Here is a 20725-nt window from a genome sequence, read left to right on the forward strand (position 1 = left end):
ATGTTTCTCATTTACTCCACTCCTGGGACATACAGCTCAAATAAAAAATTTCCTGAATACCCCAAATTTCAGATACAATTTGGAATGTAAGTGATTCATAATGTTATGCAGGAAACATTATGATCTTCTCCTACCAACTCAGTGTTTCTGGAATGCAACCCTCAGGAGATTATCCCAACGAATCAGAAGGCTGACATCACCGTCAGCCTTGTGACCCAACTATTATGTCCTCTGCCCCTAGCTCAGATGTGATTTTGAACCCTGAACGCTCTGCTACTCCAGCTACCGTTCAAGTAAAACAGACGTTCCACCAAGGGAGCTAACAAAGATCCATACTGTGCTCCGTGGCAAGTAACATGGTTAGAGTGCACTCACCCCCCTCTAAAGAAAGGCCAAAACTATGTTAAAAGGAATTAAAGGCACTGTCATCACTTGTGCACCAAAAGACTGTCCCAGTGGCCTCTGAACAGATTCTAATTAAATTCGAGGGTGAAACTTCACAGAGCCTCTAGTTAGTTTATGAATCCTCTTCTAATCCCATCCCGCTTCACCTCCTCTTAAATAATAATTTCTGGGAGTATCAAAGTTGCAACAGGCCTCCCTTGTAGATTCCTCCTCTCTTTCAAGGAAAGAAGCACGGCTGACCTAGCGGAAGAAGAGTACTGTACTGAAGACCCAAATGAACGTGAAATCTGTCTAAGTCTGAGCAACTGCAGTGACTAGAAAAGAGAGACATGCAGGTGGTCCCATATAATGAAAGAAAGTAATAGGGCAGGGAGGTGCGAATGTGGGTAAGAGAAGATGGAGATAAACACCTACTGACATAGTAGTCCATTACCTAAAGGGATCATTACAAGCAAAATGTACAGTGAAAGGGAACTCTTCAACAAGGCTTATCTGAGAGAGCCTGACACAAAACTCAAAGCTGAGCGGGAGACACCTTGGAAGTCTGGGCAAATGGAGAGAGTTACCAGTGCTACAGAAATAACAGCCAATGGGAAGAAATGTCTCAAACAAAAGGCATCTGAGCAAAGGTGAGAGTTATTATTTAAGCATAAGGAGAAAAGAATCTAGTTTAGATAGAATAACATTCTCTAAAACACAATAATAAAGAAACAACACAAAACAATGGGTCTGCCTAAATTAAATTTCATGGGTCTGTAGGCTTTTTGATAGCAGTAACATTCACAAGGAAACACTAAAACTGAGTCTGTAGATTAAAATTATGAGGTAACTGGGGATGCTGTGAAATGACTACATCAGGAAACCACGAAAAAAATACAAAATACTTGAAAAAAAGTTAATGTCTACACATTTAAAAAGATCAGCCGACATCTGTGGTTGGATCAATGTATGTTATGGATAATCTGAAAAATGGCTTGAATATCTCTAACTGCCCAAAGATCCCATTTTCCAGCCCAACCTAGCCTGTTGGTGAGAGGCATCTCTCATTTATCCAGACAAAAAAAGACAGTAATCACATTGGTCATCCGATACTTATTTGTACTGAAAAAAACATTGGTTAGCAAATAACATCAGGAAATGGAATATTCGAGATGACGATCTTTTCTGGTTACTCTAAAACTTAATTCTGTGCATTTTCCCTCTTGAGACTGTTGGTTTTACACTCAGAATTGAGTGAAATCAGCACAACACTCAGCAAATTCTTAAACCTGAGAGTTTCTCTGATTTGAGTAAATTACATGACATTTATGAAGCTTCTAGAACAGGACACATGGTAAATACTTAAGGAAATATTAGTTCCCTTACTCTTTTCCTTCTCTCTTACTTCTGCCAACCATAGCTTTGCTTCTTCTTTTGCAGTTTAGGAACCAGGAGCTGTGTTTTCACATGCAATCAGCCAATTTCCCAAAAGAATGCAATGTTTCTTTGTTCTGTTAATCACCTGATCAAAGAGTTTTAATTAGAGGACCCCTCTAAAAACTTACTGCCTTAACTTTTTCTCTTCTCGGCTTAATTTCTACTGAGGAATCACCTAAGTCAATCATAGTTTCTATGAGAGCCCAATGTTAAGTGCAGCACTATACTAGGAGAGAGGGATACAGAATTCAATAAAATATGGTTCCTACTTAGGATGGTTAATTTTATGTGTTAACTTGACTGGGCAATGGGATTCCCAGACAGTTGTTCAAACATCATTCCGGGTGTTTCTGTGATGGTGTTTTGGCATGAAAATAACATTTAAATAGAAGGACTTGAGTAAAAGAAATTGCCCTTCACAGTGTGGGTGAGCCTCATCCAGTCAGTTGAAGGCCTGAACAGAACAACAGGGTGACCCTCCCCCAAATATGAGCAATCTCCTGCTTGATGACCTTCAAACTGGAATAGCTGCTCTTCCAGCCTAATGGCATGTGAAGTGGGAAACGGGTTCTTCCTTGTTCTACAGCAGACCATGGCCTCTAGACTCAAAGTGGGACATTAGCTCTGCAGAGTTTGGATTTGGCCAGCCTCCTCCATAACCACATAAGCCAATTCCTTAGAATAAATCTCTCTCTAATAGATAGATTTAGATTTAGATATAGATAGACATAGGTACATAGATCCTATTGGTTCTACTTCTCTGGAAAACCCTGACTAACACACTATCCTCGAGAAGCTCAAAATCCAGTCATGGGGATATACCCAAGTAAACCTTCTCCATGAAGCCTTTCCCAAACAATGACACAGAACACTGTACTATGAGCCAAATAAACCATCAAATAAAGAAACTATCAATAAATGTTCACTGAATAAATTAGAAGTACTTGAAAACAAGACCTGTCAAGGACAATATCAGACCATGTAATTCATTCCCCCAAGAATTCTCATAAAGAGAGTGATCTGGTGTCAATTTGCAACTAAACTTGCCCCTTTCCTGCATATGCTGAATGAATGAGATTTCTCTGCTTTACGAGTTAGTTACTGTTATTTGAAGCAGGTCATTGGGAATAAATTTAAAACAGGGAGTGCAGTTATAAATTAGTTCATTCCCCTCACAGTGCACAGTACAAATAAGAAGCAAATAAGCTCACTTGAATGGCAGCCAAGTTCTTCTGCTCCTGAGATGGTGCCTCATGAACAAAGCGAAGCCAGTTGGAGTGTCGTGGGTTAGTGGCATCCAATATGTATAGAACTTCTCCCTTACTCCCACGAACCTGAAACATAAAAAGCTCCTGAGTTTGTACCTGAAGTCAGTATTAGTTATACTAAACATATCAAGAGTAGGATATGATATTTTTTCGTAAGTATATGCCTTTCTTATTGACAGGTGTTGAAAAGATGCTGGATTAACATCCATTCTTCCCCTTAAACATACGTACAAACAGAGCCTCCTATTTTATTTGGCAGATGTCTAGATGACTCACAATTGCAAGCAACTCTCAGAAACATCCTGTGTTGATAGCTCTTTTCTGGTTAAAATTATTTGTTTGTAGGTACATTTTAATATGTGTTGCAACTGCAATCACTCAGGCGATAACCGTAATTGCAACCTGCCCCCTTTTTTTCCACAGAAGAGGGTGATACCGCTTGGTTCCCAGTTGAGGGGGGTGGAGCTGGAGCAATCCTTTCAATTTCTCTCTCCACCTGTTTACTGAATCATTTCCATATGAGGAGAACTTGCTAATGAAACCAGTGGAAGCTGACATCCACTGAGCCACATTCTCACAATTTTAACTAGTTGATGAATAAAACAGGTTCCATTTTGTCTTTTCACGGCCTGTTCATGGCCTGCTGAGCACAGTGGGCCCTCTGCCTTTTGTTTCATGCCATAAAGCCTCCTGGTCAGACCCACTCAAGATTCAGTTGGAGGGAGGGAGGTAATTGCCAAAGTAGTGGGTAGTCCATTGGACATTCTTGAATCCAAGTTGATTCAAATGGAGCTTCTCCAAAGCCCCCACACTGAAGGTTATCAGGCACTGCTCAGTTTAATAATGCATATATCAATCTCCAACCAACTCGCTCTGTGTTTATATTCAATTAGAATCTAGGGGAGGGGCAAAGAAGGAATGAGTAGCACTGCAGATCTCTAACACCAAATGTAAGAACATAAATTCACCTTTGCAGACTTGGGGTGGGGATAAACAAATTCTACATTTCCAAAATCTTATTTAATAAAACACAGCACAACCAGACTACTAAGGTATGTATTTTCATGATACATTTGGACAATCATGCATTCCCTAGACATAATCTCTTGAGTTCCTACCATGGGCCAGGTACAGCTTCAGGCTCTGAGACTCTTTCAGTGAACAAGATGGATGAAGCTTAACGTCGCAGCACTTAAGAACAAACAAGCATAGAATATAGCTTCAGGTAAAGGGAAGAGCTGTGAAGACAACTAACGCAGAGCTAGAGGAAACAGACTGAGGAGGGCCGAGCAATCTCAGGGGAGAGGGTCAGGCATAGCCCATCTGATGAGGTGACCTGAGAAGAGCTCTAAAGAAAGCAGGCACCGGCCAGTGGCCAGCGGAGGGCTGGAGAGAGTGCTCCCAGGAGGACGGAACAGCACAGAAAAGGCAAAGAGAAAGGCCCTGGGAGTAGAACAGAAGGAGCCACCAAAAAAATGAGGGGCATTCAGATCAGACTACACAGGCCCAGTCACACACTGATGTACAGACTAGAAAAGCCATCTACAGAGGACACGTTACCCCCAAAAACTTACATAGAAAAATCTGCTACCCGCACTGCAAAAACTTTTATGTCAGGATTTTAGCATCTATTGTCCAGAAGAAATAGTTTGCCTGTTCCTACTACCTTATACATTCACTGCCATGTTTCTCGAACAATTCCTGTTTTCTTCAATGCCAAAGCATCCTCAATAATCATTTAAAAATCTCGCTAATGAGATACCAGACCAGACCTCACTGAGGAGGAATTTATTATTTGATATTATAATTGCTAAATTATAAATCTGAAATCTGATATTATAATTGCTAAAAGAAGAATTTAGGACTATAAACACCTACTATTTATCTCTCACATGTTGAGGTGTGAAGCTATGGGAATTTGTAACTTCTCACTGAAAAAACCTCATGGTGAGAAGATCTCCTTTGGGAGGCACTTGAAAATTGTACTACGTTCCTGCTTACCCCTCAAGGCGGTGCCCACTGCCTCACTGCCCACTGATAGATACAAAGGACCCTCTATACCTCTCCTCAAAGAGAACATCAACTCACCTCTCTTTAAGCAGAGTAAATAAATAATATTAAATATCTGGGTATAAAGTCTCCTTCCTCCACAGACACAGTAACAAAACTGCTTTATTGACAAACAGCTAAATTCAACAGAACTAACGGCAATGCCATTAGATACTTGAAGGAAAATTTTTTCAGAACCAAAATTTAAAACCTCCAACTGTTAGGCAGAAACTAGACTCTAGCAGTAGAAGGAATACCCCAAGGCAGAGTCCCAAATCCTTGGAGGGGAATGACGGAGACAGGAGCTGGAGGCAAGGACGGTGATAAATAAGCTACACATTAAAAGCCCCAGGGGCATGACATCCTGACCTTCTGGCTTCCAAGACCTTGGGCCGGACAGATCAAGAGCCACAGGTGCAAAGCAGGCCCTCTCTTCCTCCACCTCTGCCCCAGGGTAACCCCTAGGCTCATTATAATGCATTTGCATTAATAGTACAACCTCAACATCCCTTCCCCCACCCCCTTGCAAAGCCTGCCTTGACTGTTCTGGTACAAACTTTGTAAGGTCAAGAACTCCCCCTCCCAACCTGTGGGAGGAGTTACCCAAATGACTGGAAGCAGCCTCCTTTAGAGACCACCCCACTGTAAGTCATGGCTCCTCCCCACCCAGAGAGACCTAATAATACCCAAATCCCAAAACAACCTAGGGGCAGGTTCCACCTCTCAGAATCTGCCCCCTCTCCCACCTTGAGAGTATTCATTCCCTTTAATGAACTCCTTTGTGCTTGCTACTTTCCTTCTGGCTGTCTTTATTGGAGTGCAGATCACCACATAAATCTTCTGAGGAATCCAAGGACTGAGACCTCCATTCACACAACAGACTCTCTCTCACCCGTAACACCACTAGTGTTGAAATCCACAGTCCAGCTAATTTTATGTAGGGAAACACCAATGGCTCTGTCAGTGACATATCTCAGTTTGAGAGGACGGCACTACTTACAGAAACTAGTCAATGGCCCTTCTAAGTCATACATTTGTCGCCTGGTATTAAGTACAGTATATATCAGATGTGTTTGACATTTGGAATTCTTTCTTCAAAGATGTGAAATATAACGAAGATTTCTCCCTGATTTATAGTAAGCACATTTTACCAGGGGCATTGTTTGTTCTTTGTATATTTCAGCTTTCTCCCAGGCCCTTTCGCTCCAACTATGTCCAATTATTCAGTATTAGTGACTCATTTCCAGTCCACTAGATGTAAGCACTCTCTGGTTGTCAATAACCTCACATCATATTACACCTTAAGAAACAAGCACAGTTTAATTTCACATTAAAATTCCGATGATACCTGTCACTTTCAATACATCCAAATTTATTTTTTTAAAGATCTTATTTTTATTTATTTATTTATTTGTCAGAGGAGAGAGAGCGACTACAGCAGGGGGAGTGGCAGGCAGAGGGTGAAACAGGGTCCCCGCTGAGCAGGGAGCCTGACTTGGGGCTGGATCCCAGGACCCTGGGTTCATGACCTGAGCCGAAGGCAGACACTTAGCCGACTGAGCCACCCAGGTGTCCCTCAATATATCCAAATTTATATATTGATTCACTTTTACTTATAGCCTCATAACAACACTATCATAGGCAGTCATGTACTATAGTTGCTTACATATTCATAGTTGAAATAATTTTCTTTGGTCATTAACAGACCCACTGCCTGTTTATTTTATTCTAAACACCTTTACCCAAATGACTTTTCAGTTCCTTCACAATCTTTGCAGGCTACCTGTCTTCTCCAACTTTCAAATGCTTCATTCCCCTCTCCCAGTCTTCAACACTTCACTGAAACTCTCAGATTACCTGCACACATAACTTGTATCTTCCCACCCTAACCACAGCATTCTCCTCATGAAATATCTAAAAGAGACATCCAAAGATAATCTAAGCCATCCTTCCTCTCCAGAGAAACCATGTAAAAACTCTCCAGACAGATGGCTACTATTAAAGTCTCCATTTATCTATTTTTAATTTGATACTGAACCCTGAGGTAATAAATTGAACATTTTTAAAGTCTAACAAATAAAGAAGATATTCCTCTTGGTATCACGTTCTAGCCATCTAACTAAGCTCTGCAGCCCAAGTGTATTTTTTTCCCTGTCAAAACTGGTCTTCCAAATACCATCATCTTTTATCTGAATTTTCATGAAAATGAAGTGTACTGGTTACTGTCCTACTGAGGATTGTCTTCTGCATGCCTGGGGGCCTGTAATGAAGTGAATGTTCTCCTCTTGCAGTAAAAACCATCTCAATCCCAAACCCTGTTTGATCTGCACAGACTTCCTAAGCCAGTTACACACACAAAAAAAAATTAGCTAAGGTGGGGAAGGGAAAAGAATCCCTCATATAAAAACGAAAATATTCACATTTCCATATAGCTGTTTATATGTCTATGAATTTGCCACTTAATATTAAATGTAAATTAGAACTGTGTAGGAATTTGGCAGGTTCTAGTCTCTGTTAAATGCTACTGACATCACTTTTGAAGTGTCCAAGAGAACGTGCTACTATGGATCTGTCCCTTTTTTCAGACCAAAGATTAGTAGTACTAAATATAAGTCACACTTGATTTTGCCTTCCCACCCAGTAAAGAACAGAAGATATCACACACACACACACAAAATTCAGCTCAATAAGAAAAAAATCCTAACTTTTTTTTTTTTTAAGGTTTTATTTACTTATTTGACAGAGAGCGAGAGGGAGAGAGCACAAGCAGGGGGAGTGGGAGAGGGTAGAGAGAGAAGCAGGCTCCCCACTGAGCAGGGAGCCTGAGGTGGAGCTCCATCCCAGGATCCTGGGATCATGATCTGAGCCAAAGACAGATGCTTAACCAACTGAGCCACCCAGGAGCCCCCTAACCTATAAATAAAAGGAAAAAAATTGGCAATAGGTAGCCAGTACAAATATTATTTCCTTAAATATTTTGTGTTAAATTGGGTCAACTATAGACAGAAGAGCATTTTATTATTTGGATAGTTAATTTTTACAAGAAAAGTATCTACAGTGTTATTTACTCTATTATTCTCCTCTATTATTCTGAATGGAATTTTTTACTCACTATATAATAGGACATCAGGGCAAAGCTAATCAGTCATATTTGTCCCCAGACATGGCAAAATGTAACCAGTAGAATTTTATTTAAGATATGGTAAAATTTAATGGCAGTGAAGTACAGTCAGTTCCAAAATATATAGTAATAATATCCTTAATGAGAAGTCGCAGTATGTGATATGATTTATTTATTAAATAAAATATATTTCCATTTCTACCTTTCAACAAGGCTTTTCAAAGAAGCTAGTTTTAAGCACTAAGATTTAAGGTATGGATATCTTTAGAGTATACAATGTCATCATATTTTTATATTTAAATTACAGGCATTTTTTTCCGTGATTGTTTTGAACTGAAGTTAGGTCAGATGCCCTGCCTTCAGTGTCTAATTAAACAGATTTCAGGATATATTTGGAAGCACAAAAAAACAAGTGTGCTCACGTAATCAGTTCTGACAGCACAACACTGTCAGATTTATTTATTTTTTTAAAGATTTTTATGTATTTATTTGAGAGAGTGAGAGCAAGAGAGATCACAGAGGGAGAGGGAGAAGCTGACTCGCTGCTGAGCAGGGAGCCCGATGTGGGGCTCAATCCCAGGACCCTGAGATCATAACCTGAGCTGAAGGCAGACACTTAACTGACTGAGCCACCTAGGCACCCCACTTTGTCAGATTTAAGCCAAAGAGAGACACTCTTTCAGAAATCAGCAAGGATTGTCACTAGGAAACTAGTGATTTATAGTTTCTGAACAAAGGGCGTGGGGTTTTTTTTCTGTTGATTTTCCAAAGGGATTCCGTTTAAAATTCTTGCTTGCTTTGGGCTTATACACACACTCGCACATACACAGACACACACATATCACTGTGGCATATCTGCTTACATCTCCCCCCTCCCAAACTATCTAATCACCCCAACCATGGAATCCCCCATCTTCAGATGGAAAAGCAGACAGAGAGAAAACAGATTTTTACAGATCCCAGTCTCTTTAACTGAACAGCATTCAGAATATAATGCACAGGAAGTTAAATAACTTAAAAGGATTGATGTGAAAAATTAAGTCTGTTTTTCATTACAAATAATTAGTGCCCTAAATATGTCAAGCTGAAAAGAACGTCAGAAAAGTATTCTGGAGTGGGGAAAATGCCGGACTAGGAATCAAAAAGTGAGGTGTTATGCAAGCTCTGACTGTGTCACTGCGGGTGAGTCATTCCCTCTCACGGAGTTGATCCACGGTGTCCCGACCTCCGAGAGGGGGATGACAGTCGCTGCTCCACGACCTCACAGAAACCGTGAGAGCATCGAATGAAGTAAGATGCAGGACAGCACTGTGTACCAATGGATATCTGCAATCACAAAGTATTAGGAAACAGAGGCTCACGGTAGCTCAGACACCTTCAACACAAACACTGCTTTCCAATGGCACAGCTGAAAACATATGTACCATTTTTCTGCAATGCTAACTTCTTCCAAGGAACAAACATGAATGACATCCTAACTACCACGATTCAAATCCAAACACATATTCAAAGAGCCTCTGCCTGAACACCCGAAGTAAGAACAGATGCCTTTAGAATATAGTAGCAAATCCAGATAACCATTTCAGCTGAATCGACACTCTATCCTTCAGCCAAAGGGGTACATGTTGCCCTATGACCAACTGCCATCAAATCCAGGTCTGTCCTCTTCAGTAGTTTTAATTTCTCTCACACATATGGACCTTCAAATTTCTGAAGGCAAGAGTCCTCCCTTCTCTTTGTTTTCTCTTCTACAAGACAAGTAACACTTTCCTGGTCTGATGTGATTGAGGTTCTTTCGCTATCCTCCTTGCGCTCTGTGGATGCACATGAATCTGTCGAAGCTCTCTGAATATGGGACATGAAACGGCATACAAAGGGCCATATGACCCATGATCTGGGCGTCACGTCTACTGATGCAACTTCAAATCACAAAGGCCTTTTGGCTCCATATCTTACATTTAACCGCGGTTGCCTTTATATTCAACTAACCCATATCAAGCACGTTCTTGAGATACAGTCAGACACAAAGACAAATTTAACTGAGCAACTCGGTCAAGTTTACATAGGCAGGTAAACCCTACCTATACTTAGGCAACTGAGCATTCCGAGTTGGAAACCTTTTATTTGGGGATGGTCTCAATAAATATTTTATTCACTAAAAGCTCAGCTAGTGTGTCTAAAAAAAAAACAAAACAAAACTGCCGTTGCCTTTATTTCCTTTTAAAGTTCAAAAACATTTTATGAGAGTAATGAGAGACTTAATGTAAAACTTTTAAAAGCACTCCTTTTTTGAGTCTTGCCTTGCCTTTCACCTTATTTTGAAAATTGAAAAAATTTTTTAAAAGAAGGAATAACTGAAAGATACAGTCAAAAGTGCATCATCTTTTCCACTGTAAATTTATGAGAGAGCCTTCACAGTGTAGCCATTGTCCCTTTCTATAGTTTTACAAACATGTTCAGATATTCAGATTTCAGTGACATTTTGGATAGACAAGTTTTTTATGCATAAAGAATAAGTAGGGGCACCTGGGTGGCTCAGTGGCTTGAGCGTCTGACTCTTGATTTCGGCTCAGGTCAGGATGTCAGGGTTCTAAGATCCAGTCCGGCATCGGGCTCCATCCTGCGTGTGAAGTCTGCTTGGGATTCTCTCTCTCCCTCTCCCTCTGCTCCTCCCCCTTCCCTGCCTCTCCCCCCACCCATTCTGTAAATAAATAAATAAATAAATAAATAAATAAAATCTTTTTAAAAAGAATAAAGTAAATTCATCTGACATTAGCTTATTATACCCACTGCTTTAGGGGTTTTCTGTAAAGGATATGGAAGGGTTAGTGTGTGAATACTGTGACATCTATTTTGACAACTTAGTGGCTTATTTGTTTACTTTTTGATTTTTTCAGTATCATAAGCAGATGACTTCTCTATTAAGTAAAGTGTTATTTCACAAACAAAGTAGAAAACCATTATTAATAAAGTCAATATGTCTCCTGACAGTTTGGTAACACCCATCAGATCCATCAGAAGCAATTCACAAAACTTCAAATCTGATTAGTTTTATGAGACTATAGTGTTGCCCAATTGTTTAATATAGATTTGAAACTTACACAGACTTAAAGCCTTGAAGTCAGCTTCTGAAGAACATTCCCTATGGCATATTAAAAGGGTATACAAAATGTGCCGAATAATAATAAGCAAATTTGAGTAGCAAAATTCTAATCAAACATGAAATCACTGGAAATAGTCGGTTGTATAAAAAGCAATGATAATCTCCAAGATCCAGAGATCACAGTTTTGGTGCTATTTTTAGAATAAGATGCTTTGTATCTGAAACTTCTAGGCAAAGGTTATGGAAACACTGAATAACAAAGAGCAGAGTGCAGTCCAAAGGGAGAAAAAAATTGAAAAAAAAATCTACTTTTCCTTTGATCCCAATCTTCTAACCCCAGTTCCACTGCTATAGTCAACCTGTTTTCAGATTTTTTTCTAAAGTACATGGTTTTTCTACAGGCAATTAAAATTAAATCCACTCAATCCACTTAAATTAATTATATTGTCTTCATTCACATCTTTAAAATGTACATAACTTAATACAGACCAAATGAGTTGTCTTCATGTAAGAATGAACTTAAGACAATAAATGTTTCCCAATTACTGCCGACTGTCTAACTGATACTAACAGGAATTGAAAAACCAATGTCTACATGAAGGAAACAGTAAACAGGAAGAGATACGCCTAGCATTCAACTCAGGAACTTTCATATATAAAAAGGAGACCTAAAGAGAAATGTCCTTTGGAATTAAAAACCAGAGTTAAGGAGAGAATGAAAGATGAGTGGTAAGTGTTAATTTAGAAGCCCTGAACGTTGGTACCTAATATCCGAAAAATAGGGTATAGAAGGAGAAAATCTGACAAACTATCCCTCTAGAAGCTTTGATTCCAAAGCAGACAAAACCATACAGACAGGCATATTTCAGGTAATTACAGGAAGGAATACAAACACAGAATTTAAATAATATATATGCTATATGTAACAAAGAGGAAAGTAGGCAATTTTCAAATCTTCCTCCCACACATCTAGCCCATCAGGTTGGATGGCCAACAATTCGCGACTCTCCATCTTTGAGTCATATCATGACACAGTGGAGAGATGGCAAAATATGACCCTCACATATAATTCACAGAAGGCCCCTGCATGTCACAGAACAGTATCAGTAAGGGTGATTTGCAGCATACCGCCTGAGTTAAGGAGTGTTCAGAAAAAGAAGTCTTCTCCAAGAAGCTGATCTCTACTTGCTCCTGAAACATTTAGGTTCCTCACTCAAAATTTCTAGCTAAAGCTCTTACTTCCTATCATCCAAACATAAACAGAAGAACTGGCTCAAAAGGGGCCACACATCTATGTTGTACATGCTTCTCTCTTACTGTAGCTCATTTTCAAGAATTCTGCCAAAAGTCTCATGTTGCCAGGAGGCAGGATCAGTGGAATTGGAATATCTCCCTGTTACAGACCAAGCTGCCTCTGGCACCAGTAACTGCTCTGGCAACCAAAGGCCTGGCAAGGAATGCTGTCCAAACCTTGGACACAAATATTGCAATGGAGGATGCTTTCTGATAAAAAAAAAAAATCTGGGGCTTTTCCCTTGATCGGATTTTCTTGCAGCTGGTATTATATATCCAGAGGCCCAGGGAGTTGATGGAACTAAGAACTCATCCTGAAGGGGAGCCCTTCAGAAAAGGACTCTTGGGCACTCCAAGGGATCTTTCAGGAATTGTGGTCCCTTCCAGAGATGCGGTCCTAAATGGGCCACCTGGATGGGCCCTCTGACTCCACCACTGGGGCCCCTCAGTCCTCACTCTCCAATCTCCTCTCCTCTGAGTCCAGTTCATGGACTGTTTAAGAACATGGACAGACACTGAAATTATTCAGTCTGCCGTTGCCGATTCAACCCTGACATCGACCCTGCTCTGACTCTGGATCATAAAATCCTAAAATTGCATTTTTGATTTGTTCCTCCTATGGGACAACCTCTCATTCCCAATCTAGTCCCTAAGTGACTGGGCTCCTACCCAGCCTGCTTTATACCCAGTGTAGTCCTTCTAGTCACTGGATTCTTTTTCCTCAATTCCAACCTTTCTTTTGACAGAGTTGCAGCCCTGCACTGTTGGATTTGCCCCAGGCCAGATGAAGGCCAGTCCTGCCCTGCTAGCTGGAACTCCTTGGTTCTCTACATGCCATCAGTCCCACTTCTCTGGGATGCAAAACCAGAATAGTGGATTATACTCTCTAGGCATCAATTTAGACCCTCCTCATTGACCAATCTCCTGGATTCTCATCTATCCTTGAACTCAAATCTTACTCAAACCTGGACCTGCTTCTGGCTCAGATGCTCACATCTCCTGGCCAACAGCATCCACCAGGACCACCATGTGGTCCAGACATCCCTTGTCTGACCCACCCTCACCTCCAGCAGAGCTTCCTAAACATTTCTTATAGCATTTTCATAATTATTTTTCCACATTGACTCAAAATCTATCTTCAAATTCATCCTTCACCCTGCCATCAGAGTTCTCTTTGTAATTCACACATCTGCTCATACCAGCGCCTGTTTAAAAGCTGCCCATTGCCGATCAAATGTCCAAACTCCTTAGCATGACATACAAGGCCTTCACATGCTGACTTGTCTCATCTCAGCTCAAGCCACTCTACCCTCTTCCCACCGCACTGAGGTCTAAGCGTGAGCACCTGACAATTAGTTTTTCTGACTGTAATGTAAATGCCTGACACTAAGATTGATTGCCTCTGTATCTACTTCAAAGATCTCCATCTTGAATGAAGACATGGACAGCCACAGAGCTAAAGAACCTGGCTTTCTCACTCATAAAGTTCTCTTTTTAGAGAGCTTTGGTTGACAGATAACTGACGTTCTGACCACTTGTTTTTCCCTTCCTATGCTTTAATCCCCACCCACTCTTATGTTTTAAATTCATAAAGAGTGAGCCCACAAAACCCTCGACACCCCACCCTCAACTCCAATAAAGGCAGAACCCCAGGTCCACGCTCTTTCACACACTCTCTCTCTCCGCAGGACCTCACTGTATGGCCCTAGGCATGCCATGTACCCTTCCAGGACCCACAAGTAATAAACATTTTTTTGAAGCTCCCTGATGGTTGTTGCTGAGGTTCATCTTGCAATCATAATAAGAACCATAAGGACCAGTCCAGCCACAACATTGTCCCCAGGTTCGGGAAATGTCTCTGGAGACTAGCCAAAAAGTAGCATGGACCCAGGTGAGTTCCCCCAGGCATTCCTCCAGGATGCCCAGCATTACTATCCATAGGCTGAGACTGACCCAAACACAGGCACACTCCCATACACACATGGCCTGGGCTGTCCAAAAGTACATATTCCCTGTCTGGAGCAGGGAACAGCGCTCACACTTCCATCTGAGAGATGCTCACGTGAGTCAGATTCCACAATGATGAAAGTCTCCCATTTGGATCAGTATCATGTTACTTCTACTGAACATATGCTTTGTATTTAGTCAAATTCATTCTCTGAAAACTGAAACATAAAAGGATCCTGCTTTAAAGAACAAATAAGAGTAGTAATAACAGCTAACAGTTATTGAGTGTTTATTATGTGTCACACACTTGGCTAATAAGCACCTTTACACATAATTTACAATATATTCCTCAAAACAACCCCATGAGGTGGGTGCTATGTATTAACCACATTTAACAGATAAGGAAACTGAGACACAATCAGAGTAAATTATCTAAGGTTTCACAGCTAGTTAAGTATTGACACTAGTGTTCAAACCAAGACAGTTTGGTTCCAGAGCCCACCACATTATACTAAGTCAATATCTTTACAACCTTGGTCCCTAGTTGCCAAATGGTAAGCAGAATTCTAAGAATCACTCCTCATGACCCTTGAGAATACCTTCCAGTTTGAGTGTAGATGGAGTCTGTGAGGACAGTGAGTTATCACTCCTCTGATCATGCTATATCACAAAAGGGAGAATACCCTTGGGGAGCCTAACTAATCACACAAGCTGTTTAAAACCCTCGAATTTCCTCTGGCTGGTAAAGTAGAGAAGTCAGAGAGCCAGGAAGCATGAGAAGGCTTTGACATGAGAAGGGTTTTCCATTACTGAGATGGTAGGGCTACAAGGCAGCCTGATAGGGAACCCTAAGAGATCTAGGGACTGAAAGTTGCCTCTGACCAGCAGCCAGCAACAGAACACACACCTCAGTCCTATAACCTCAAGGAACTGAATTCAGCCAGCAACCAGAATGAGCTTGAAGCAAACTGATCACTGAAACCTCCAGATGAGAACGCAGCCTTGCAACACCTTGATATGGCTTTGAAAGACCTTAAGCAGAGAACTCACTCAGACTTCTCACCTACAGAACAGTAAGATTTAAAAAAGAATGCTGTCTTAAGCCACAAAGTGTGTGGTGATTTGTTATAGGCAAAAAGTAGAAAACTAATACTCAACTCCTGGTACCAAAACCTGTATTCATTTTCTACTGTTGCACCACAATTACCACAAACAGAATAGCTTAAAACAATACTCATTTCTTATTTCATAGTTCTGTAGATCAGAAGTCTTGATGGGTGGGACTGGATTCTCTGCTTAAGGTTTATGGGGGAGACTCTGTAGGGATCTGTTTCCAAGCTGCTTCAGGCTGTTGGCCAAATTCCAGCTCCTTGAAGCTGTCTGACCAAGGGAGATCCTCACTGTCTTGCTTCTTTCACTTCAGATGAGATGATAAGTGGTGATTTACAATCTACATAATATTAGTTATATAAAAATAATGAAAATGCCTTTAAGCATAATATAAATGTTTAAGGTAAGAGATTTAGTCTTATATTAAATGAAGGAAGGGAGGGAAAGAATAGAGAAGGGACCTACTACATATTATTTATAAATTTCAACGCTAATTCTTGGGTTACAGACATAATCAGTTCCCCTGCTAAAATTAAAAAAAAAAAAAATGTTTCTACATTTCCCATTTCATCAGTTTTTCCCAAATCTTAAACCTTCAATTATGGTTTTTTTTTACATTTATTACATAGCTGCCAGTATACTTTCACTAGTGTAACAGAGATATCAAACTCACATCAAGAATTTAACACATAAGGAAACGACTGATCATAAATATTTTTCTATTACTTTTTACCTCGTAAAGACATAATAAACCATTAAAAATACAGATGTAGAACATAATAAAGAGAAGAAGTTGGGGAAACTGATGTTCAAAAGGTACTATATAATATTGGTTGAAGGTTTTTAAAAGTGTGCTTACAAATCTAGGGCCTTCCTTGAAGAAGTGTTTTTAAGTTTGCAACAAACTACCTTTAAAGATAACTCACCTAAAGTTACAAAGTGATAACAACACCTTCTTTGTCCAGAGATATCTCACTTCCCTGGCAACTGTTAACACAAAAGTGAGAAAAACTTGTGCTGTGCATACACAAAAACTCTAATATTAAACTCTAATGATCAGCTCACTAGACCCATGACATCACCTTCCAAACGTGTTCACTGGGGGAGACACAACATCAGGATGTCGGAAGCAATGAACGCCTGCAAACAGAACTACTTATACATGGGGGTAGTATCATGTTCTATCTCACGAATATACATAACATTTTTTTTTCAATAACAAAGAGTCCCTTACTGACTCTAAAACCTACTACTTTACTCATATATTGTTAGCCTATTATACTTACCTTTAATGGTTTTCTCCCATAGAAATACCTACAGTTCTTGAGCTTTTACCTAAACAGAAATTGGAAATGTTCCTACCCAACATCACAATTCTTTAACCAGATGTTTCTGAAAGCTGATTTTTTTAAATTTATTTTAGAAAGATAATATAGTGCATATACTGTTTACATAACATTTTCTACAGAGTTTAGAACACCATCCCATAATCAGACACATTCGTATTTCTGCACTAAATGTATGAATCATCATGCTAAATAGGATAAAAGCAAAAGGCTACAAACAGCCTTACATAAGTTCAAGTCAGGTTTTGCTGCTAAATAAGATATATATCTTATATATATTTGGTTTTCAGAGCTTTGGTTTTCAGGAATTCGGTTTTCAGAGCTTTATGGAGTTCAGATTTCCATATAAAGGTCTATGAACCTAGAAGTAAAAAAGAGTGCTTAGAAAACCCATTAGAGTCCTTTCTCTCTATAGAGATGTGATAAATTTATTAGAGTGATGACAGGTGCTCTGGCAATGGTACCAAAGGAAAATGCAATGCCACAGAATTAAAGAAATGTGGGAACAGAGATCCTGAATGTGCTAAATCTGTAAATGGTTGCATGGATAGCAGGTACTCTTATATAAAAGGGCTGCTGAGCACTACAACTCTTAAGAAAACAGATTTTCTGGGATTCCTGGGTGGCTCAGTTGGGTAAGCATCTGCCTTCATGATCCCAGGGTCCTGGGACTGAGTCCCACATCGGGCTCCTTACTCATCAGGGAGCCTGCTTCTCCCTCTGCCTGCTGCTTCCCCTGCTTGTGTTCTCTCTCTCTCTCTCTCTCTGACAAATAAATAAATAAAATCTTAAAAAAAAAAAACAGATTTTTTTGTGGAGAACTACTCCCACACTCCCTTTGACCTGAAAATGACGTCCACAGGTAAAAAATAGGAAATAATACTAAGATCTACAGTCTCTTCTATACACAAGAATATATTCCTCTCCAGGTCACCTGCAATTTACTTATTAACATGCAAATTGGAGACAACTTGCCAGTCCTGGCAATATGTCAACATAGCCCTCTTTTGGGTTTGAAATTTCTATGAGATTTGTAAAATACAAAGCCATCTTAAATGTGGACAAAAGAATATGGGTTTCGACCAATCTCTAGGGCCTAACAGAAGGGAAGATTTTGGGAAAATATGATTCGTTAATCAAAAGTTAAAAAGTAACAAATATGAACATCAAAGGTTTAATTATCTAAGCTGTCCTAAAAATTCTTCAAAGAACAAAGCACTTTCAGAATAGTCATTTATCATACAGTAAAGAAATTATAGGCCAAATCATTAGATGGAATTCACTCAAGTCCATGAACATTAATCTTCTTTATATAAAAAGAAAACATGAAATTCCTCAGGTAGAATTTTATGCAAACTTTCAACAATGTTTGGAGAGCCTCCACTGTATACAAAGAAGTTACATGAATGCTAGTGTTTTTGACTTGTAGAAAATACCACACCTAACTTAAGGAAAAATTCATTAAATCTACTTTTTTATATTAAACATAAATTAGAGCTACAATTTGTTACTAAAACAGACCAAAAACTGAGTAACCACACAACAGCTTATATACTTAGATACAAATCCATCAAGCTGCTCATAAAGAGACTTCTAGCCTGCCCGTTGTTCTCACGTTTAATTTACCACATAATAACAGCAAAACGTCTTGGCAAACATAAAAATGTAAACTACCCTAAACACAAACAGAGCCTGTGTCGCTATAATATTAAAGAATCAACAGATGGTTGGCATCAGGAGTCTGGCACAAATACAAAAAAACTAGAAAGACAAGTAAGTAAGAAGACAAATGTGTAGAAATTGAACAAGGTATGTTTGAACCTCATTTTCCATATTGAAGAAAAAAAAACCCTCATGTCAACACAAAAGTGATCTGGAATCTCTGTTAGGATCTACACATCTGAGGTCTTGGAAATACTCAGGCTTGGTTAAAGGATGAGTGAATTACGGAATAGAAAAAGCCTGCCAAACTCTGCAGGAGAACACCGTGTAAGGAGACTGCACATTTTTTATAAAAAGAAAGAGGAGGGAGGAAGGAAAGACAAAAGAGGAAGGAAGAAGTGGAGAGGATGAACGAGGAGGAGGAGGAGCAAAGGGGAAGAAAGTGAAGGAAGAGGAGAAGCAGGAGGGAGGGGAGAGGTTCAGCTAACCTCCGACTCCGAGATTCAGCCTGCACATTTCAACCAGATTAAGGTTGAAGGTTTCTAGAACAATATAATGTTATGGCCTAAACTGAAAAAAATACATATACTCAACTCTTCTATTAGTCCACAGTCCAGCATGTGGGGACAGATACCCCACAGTGCAGTAAAGTCAGGAACAGGAGCCTGCCTTAAGTATTCAGAAAGCAGTGAGGAGAAGCCCCTACATCAGCCTGGCAGGAATAAGGGGCAGGAATGGAGTGAAAGAAGGGCACGGTCCAAGTAGAGACTAGCAGAAGCAAACGCACACACAGGGAGGGGAAAGTACTGTAAAATTATAATGAAAAGAGTTAAGTGTGAAGCAGGAACTCTGAGGACAAGTGTAGAGAGGTTAGCAGTGGGTCAGGTCTTGGGATCTGTATGGCACCTCGAGGCACACTGGAAAAAGACTGTAGGTCACCATCAACCCAGAGTGGATTCTTGGCAGTCCAGACTCTTCTTTATGGAAAAATTTATTAGCTCAGAGTTCTAGGCAGGGTTCAGACTGGGCAGGCAAAAATGGACACTACTAGATTTCAGGCTTTTTGTGGATGGAACTGTTTTTTCCTAACTTCTCAGTCTCTTGCTCATAGAAGAAGGCACTAACAGTTTTTACATAGCTCCACCTTGCTGGGTTTCCATCTAGCAGAGGACTATCCTGAACAGCACCCCTTCTATCTCCTCCTAGGCTAAGCTCAAACACTTCCCTCAAAGGGGAACTCTACCCCTCTGACAGAAAAGTTTATCTCATGTTCATTAGAAACATGCTTCTCTCCAGTCCCACATGTGTTGTGTTGTTTTGTTTTGCTTTTTAGCTCTGTCCTCAAACAGGAAAGCCAAACCACCAAATGACATAACATGACAACATGTTAAATCATATGAAGACAAGTATGATTCTAGTCTTCTTCAGGTTAAGAACCCCAGTTCTCTCAACTGACTGAGAGGTCACAGTTTCTAAACCCTTTCTGTGTATGGCTGCTCTCTGTTGAATGTCAGCTGTTTACCAATTTCTGGATCCATAGCTAACACCCAGAACGCGACATGACCCTCCTCATACAATCTGACCAGTGCACAGTACAATAGCACTATTCTCTGCCAGGATCTCAACACTCTACTTCTTTTATTGCAGGTTGGGTTTCTGATCTAGCTGCCAAGTAATACTGCTAAACAAAATGTCCATATAAATCAAGTAAACCCTTAAGACACTTGCATATGAGTCAATATCAAGTTTGGTATCCCCCATCTTAGACTTCAAAAATTGGCTTTACATTTAGCCATACTTCATCACATAAGCATTTGGTCCATCACTCTACTTTACTAACAGCTTTTGAATATCAACTATATATCTTCAAACATGATCTATCCCTCATACCCATTAGGATGGCTGCTATTTAAAAAATACTAACAAGTTTTGGCAAGGATGTGGAAAAATTGGAACCTTTGTGCAACACTGGTGGGACTGTAAAATGGTGCGACCACTGTACAAA

The 20725-nt window shown here is 40.0% G+C and overlaps 1 protein-coding gene across 7 annotated transcripts in view; it reads right to left on the bottom strand.

Annotated features, from left to right (window-relative positions):
• Nucleotides 1-20725, bottom strand: part of PRDM5 (PR/SET domain 5) — a 187029-nt gene that overhangs the window by 129936 nt on the left and 36368 nt on the right. For all 7 annotated transcript variants that reach the window (XM_027598799.2, XM_027598801.2, XM_027598800.2 and 4 more), the window contains one exon: nucleotides 3033-3155. In XM_027598799.2, the coding sequence (XP_027454600.1) occupies nucleotides 3033-3155 (123 nt within the window). The remainder of the gene's footprint in view (nucleotides 1-3032; nucleotides 3156-20725) is intronic.

Source organism: Zalophus californianus, chromosome 2 (genome assembly GCF_009762305.2).
Source record: "Zalophus californianus isolate mZalCal1 chromosome 2, mZalCal1.pri.v2, whole genome shotgun sequence".
Lineage (NCBI taxonomy): Eukaryota > Metazoa > Chordata > Mammalia > Carnivora > Otariidae > Zalophus > Zalophus californianus.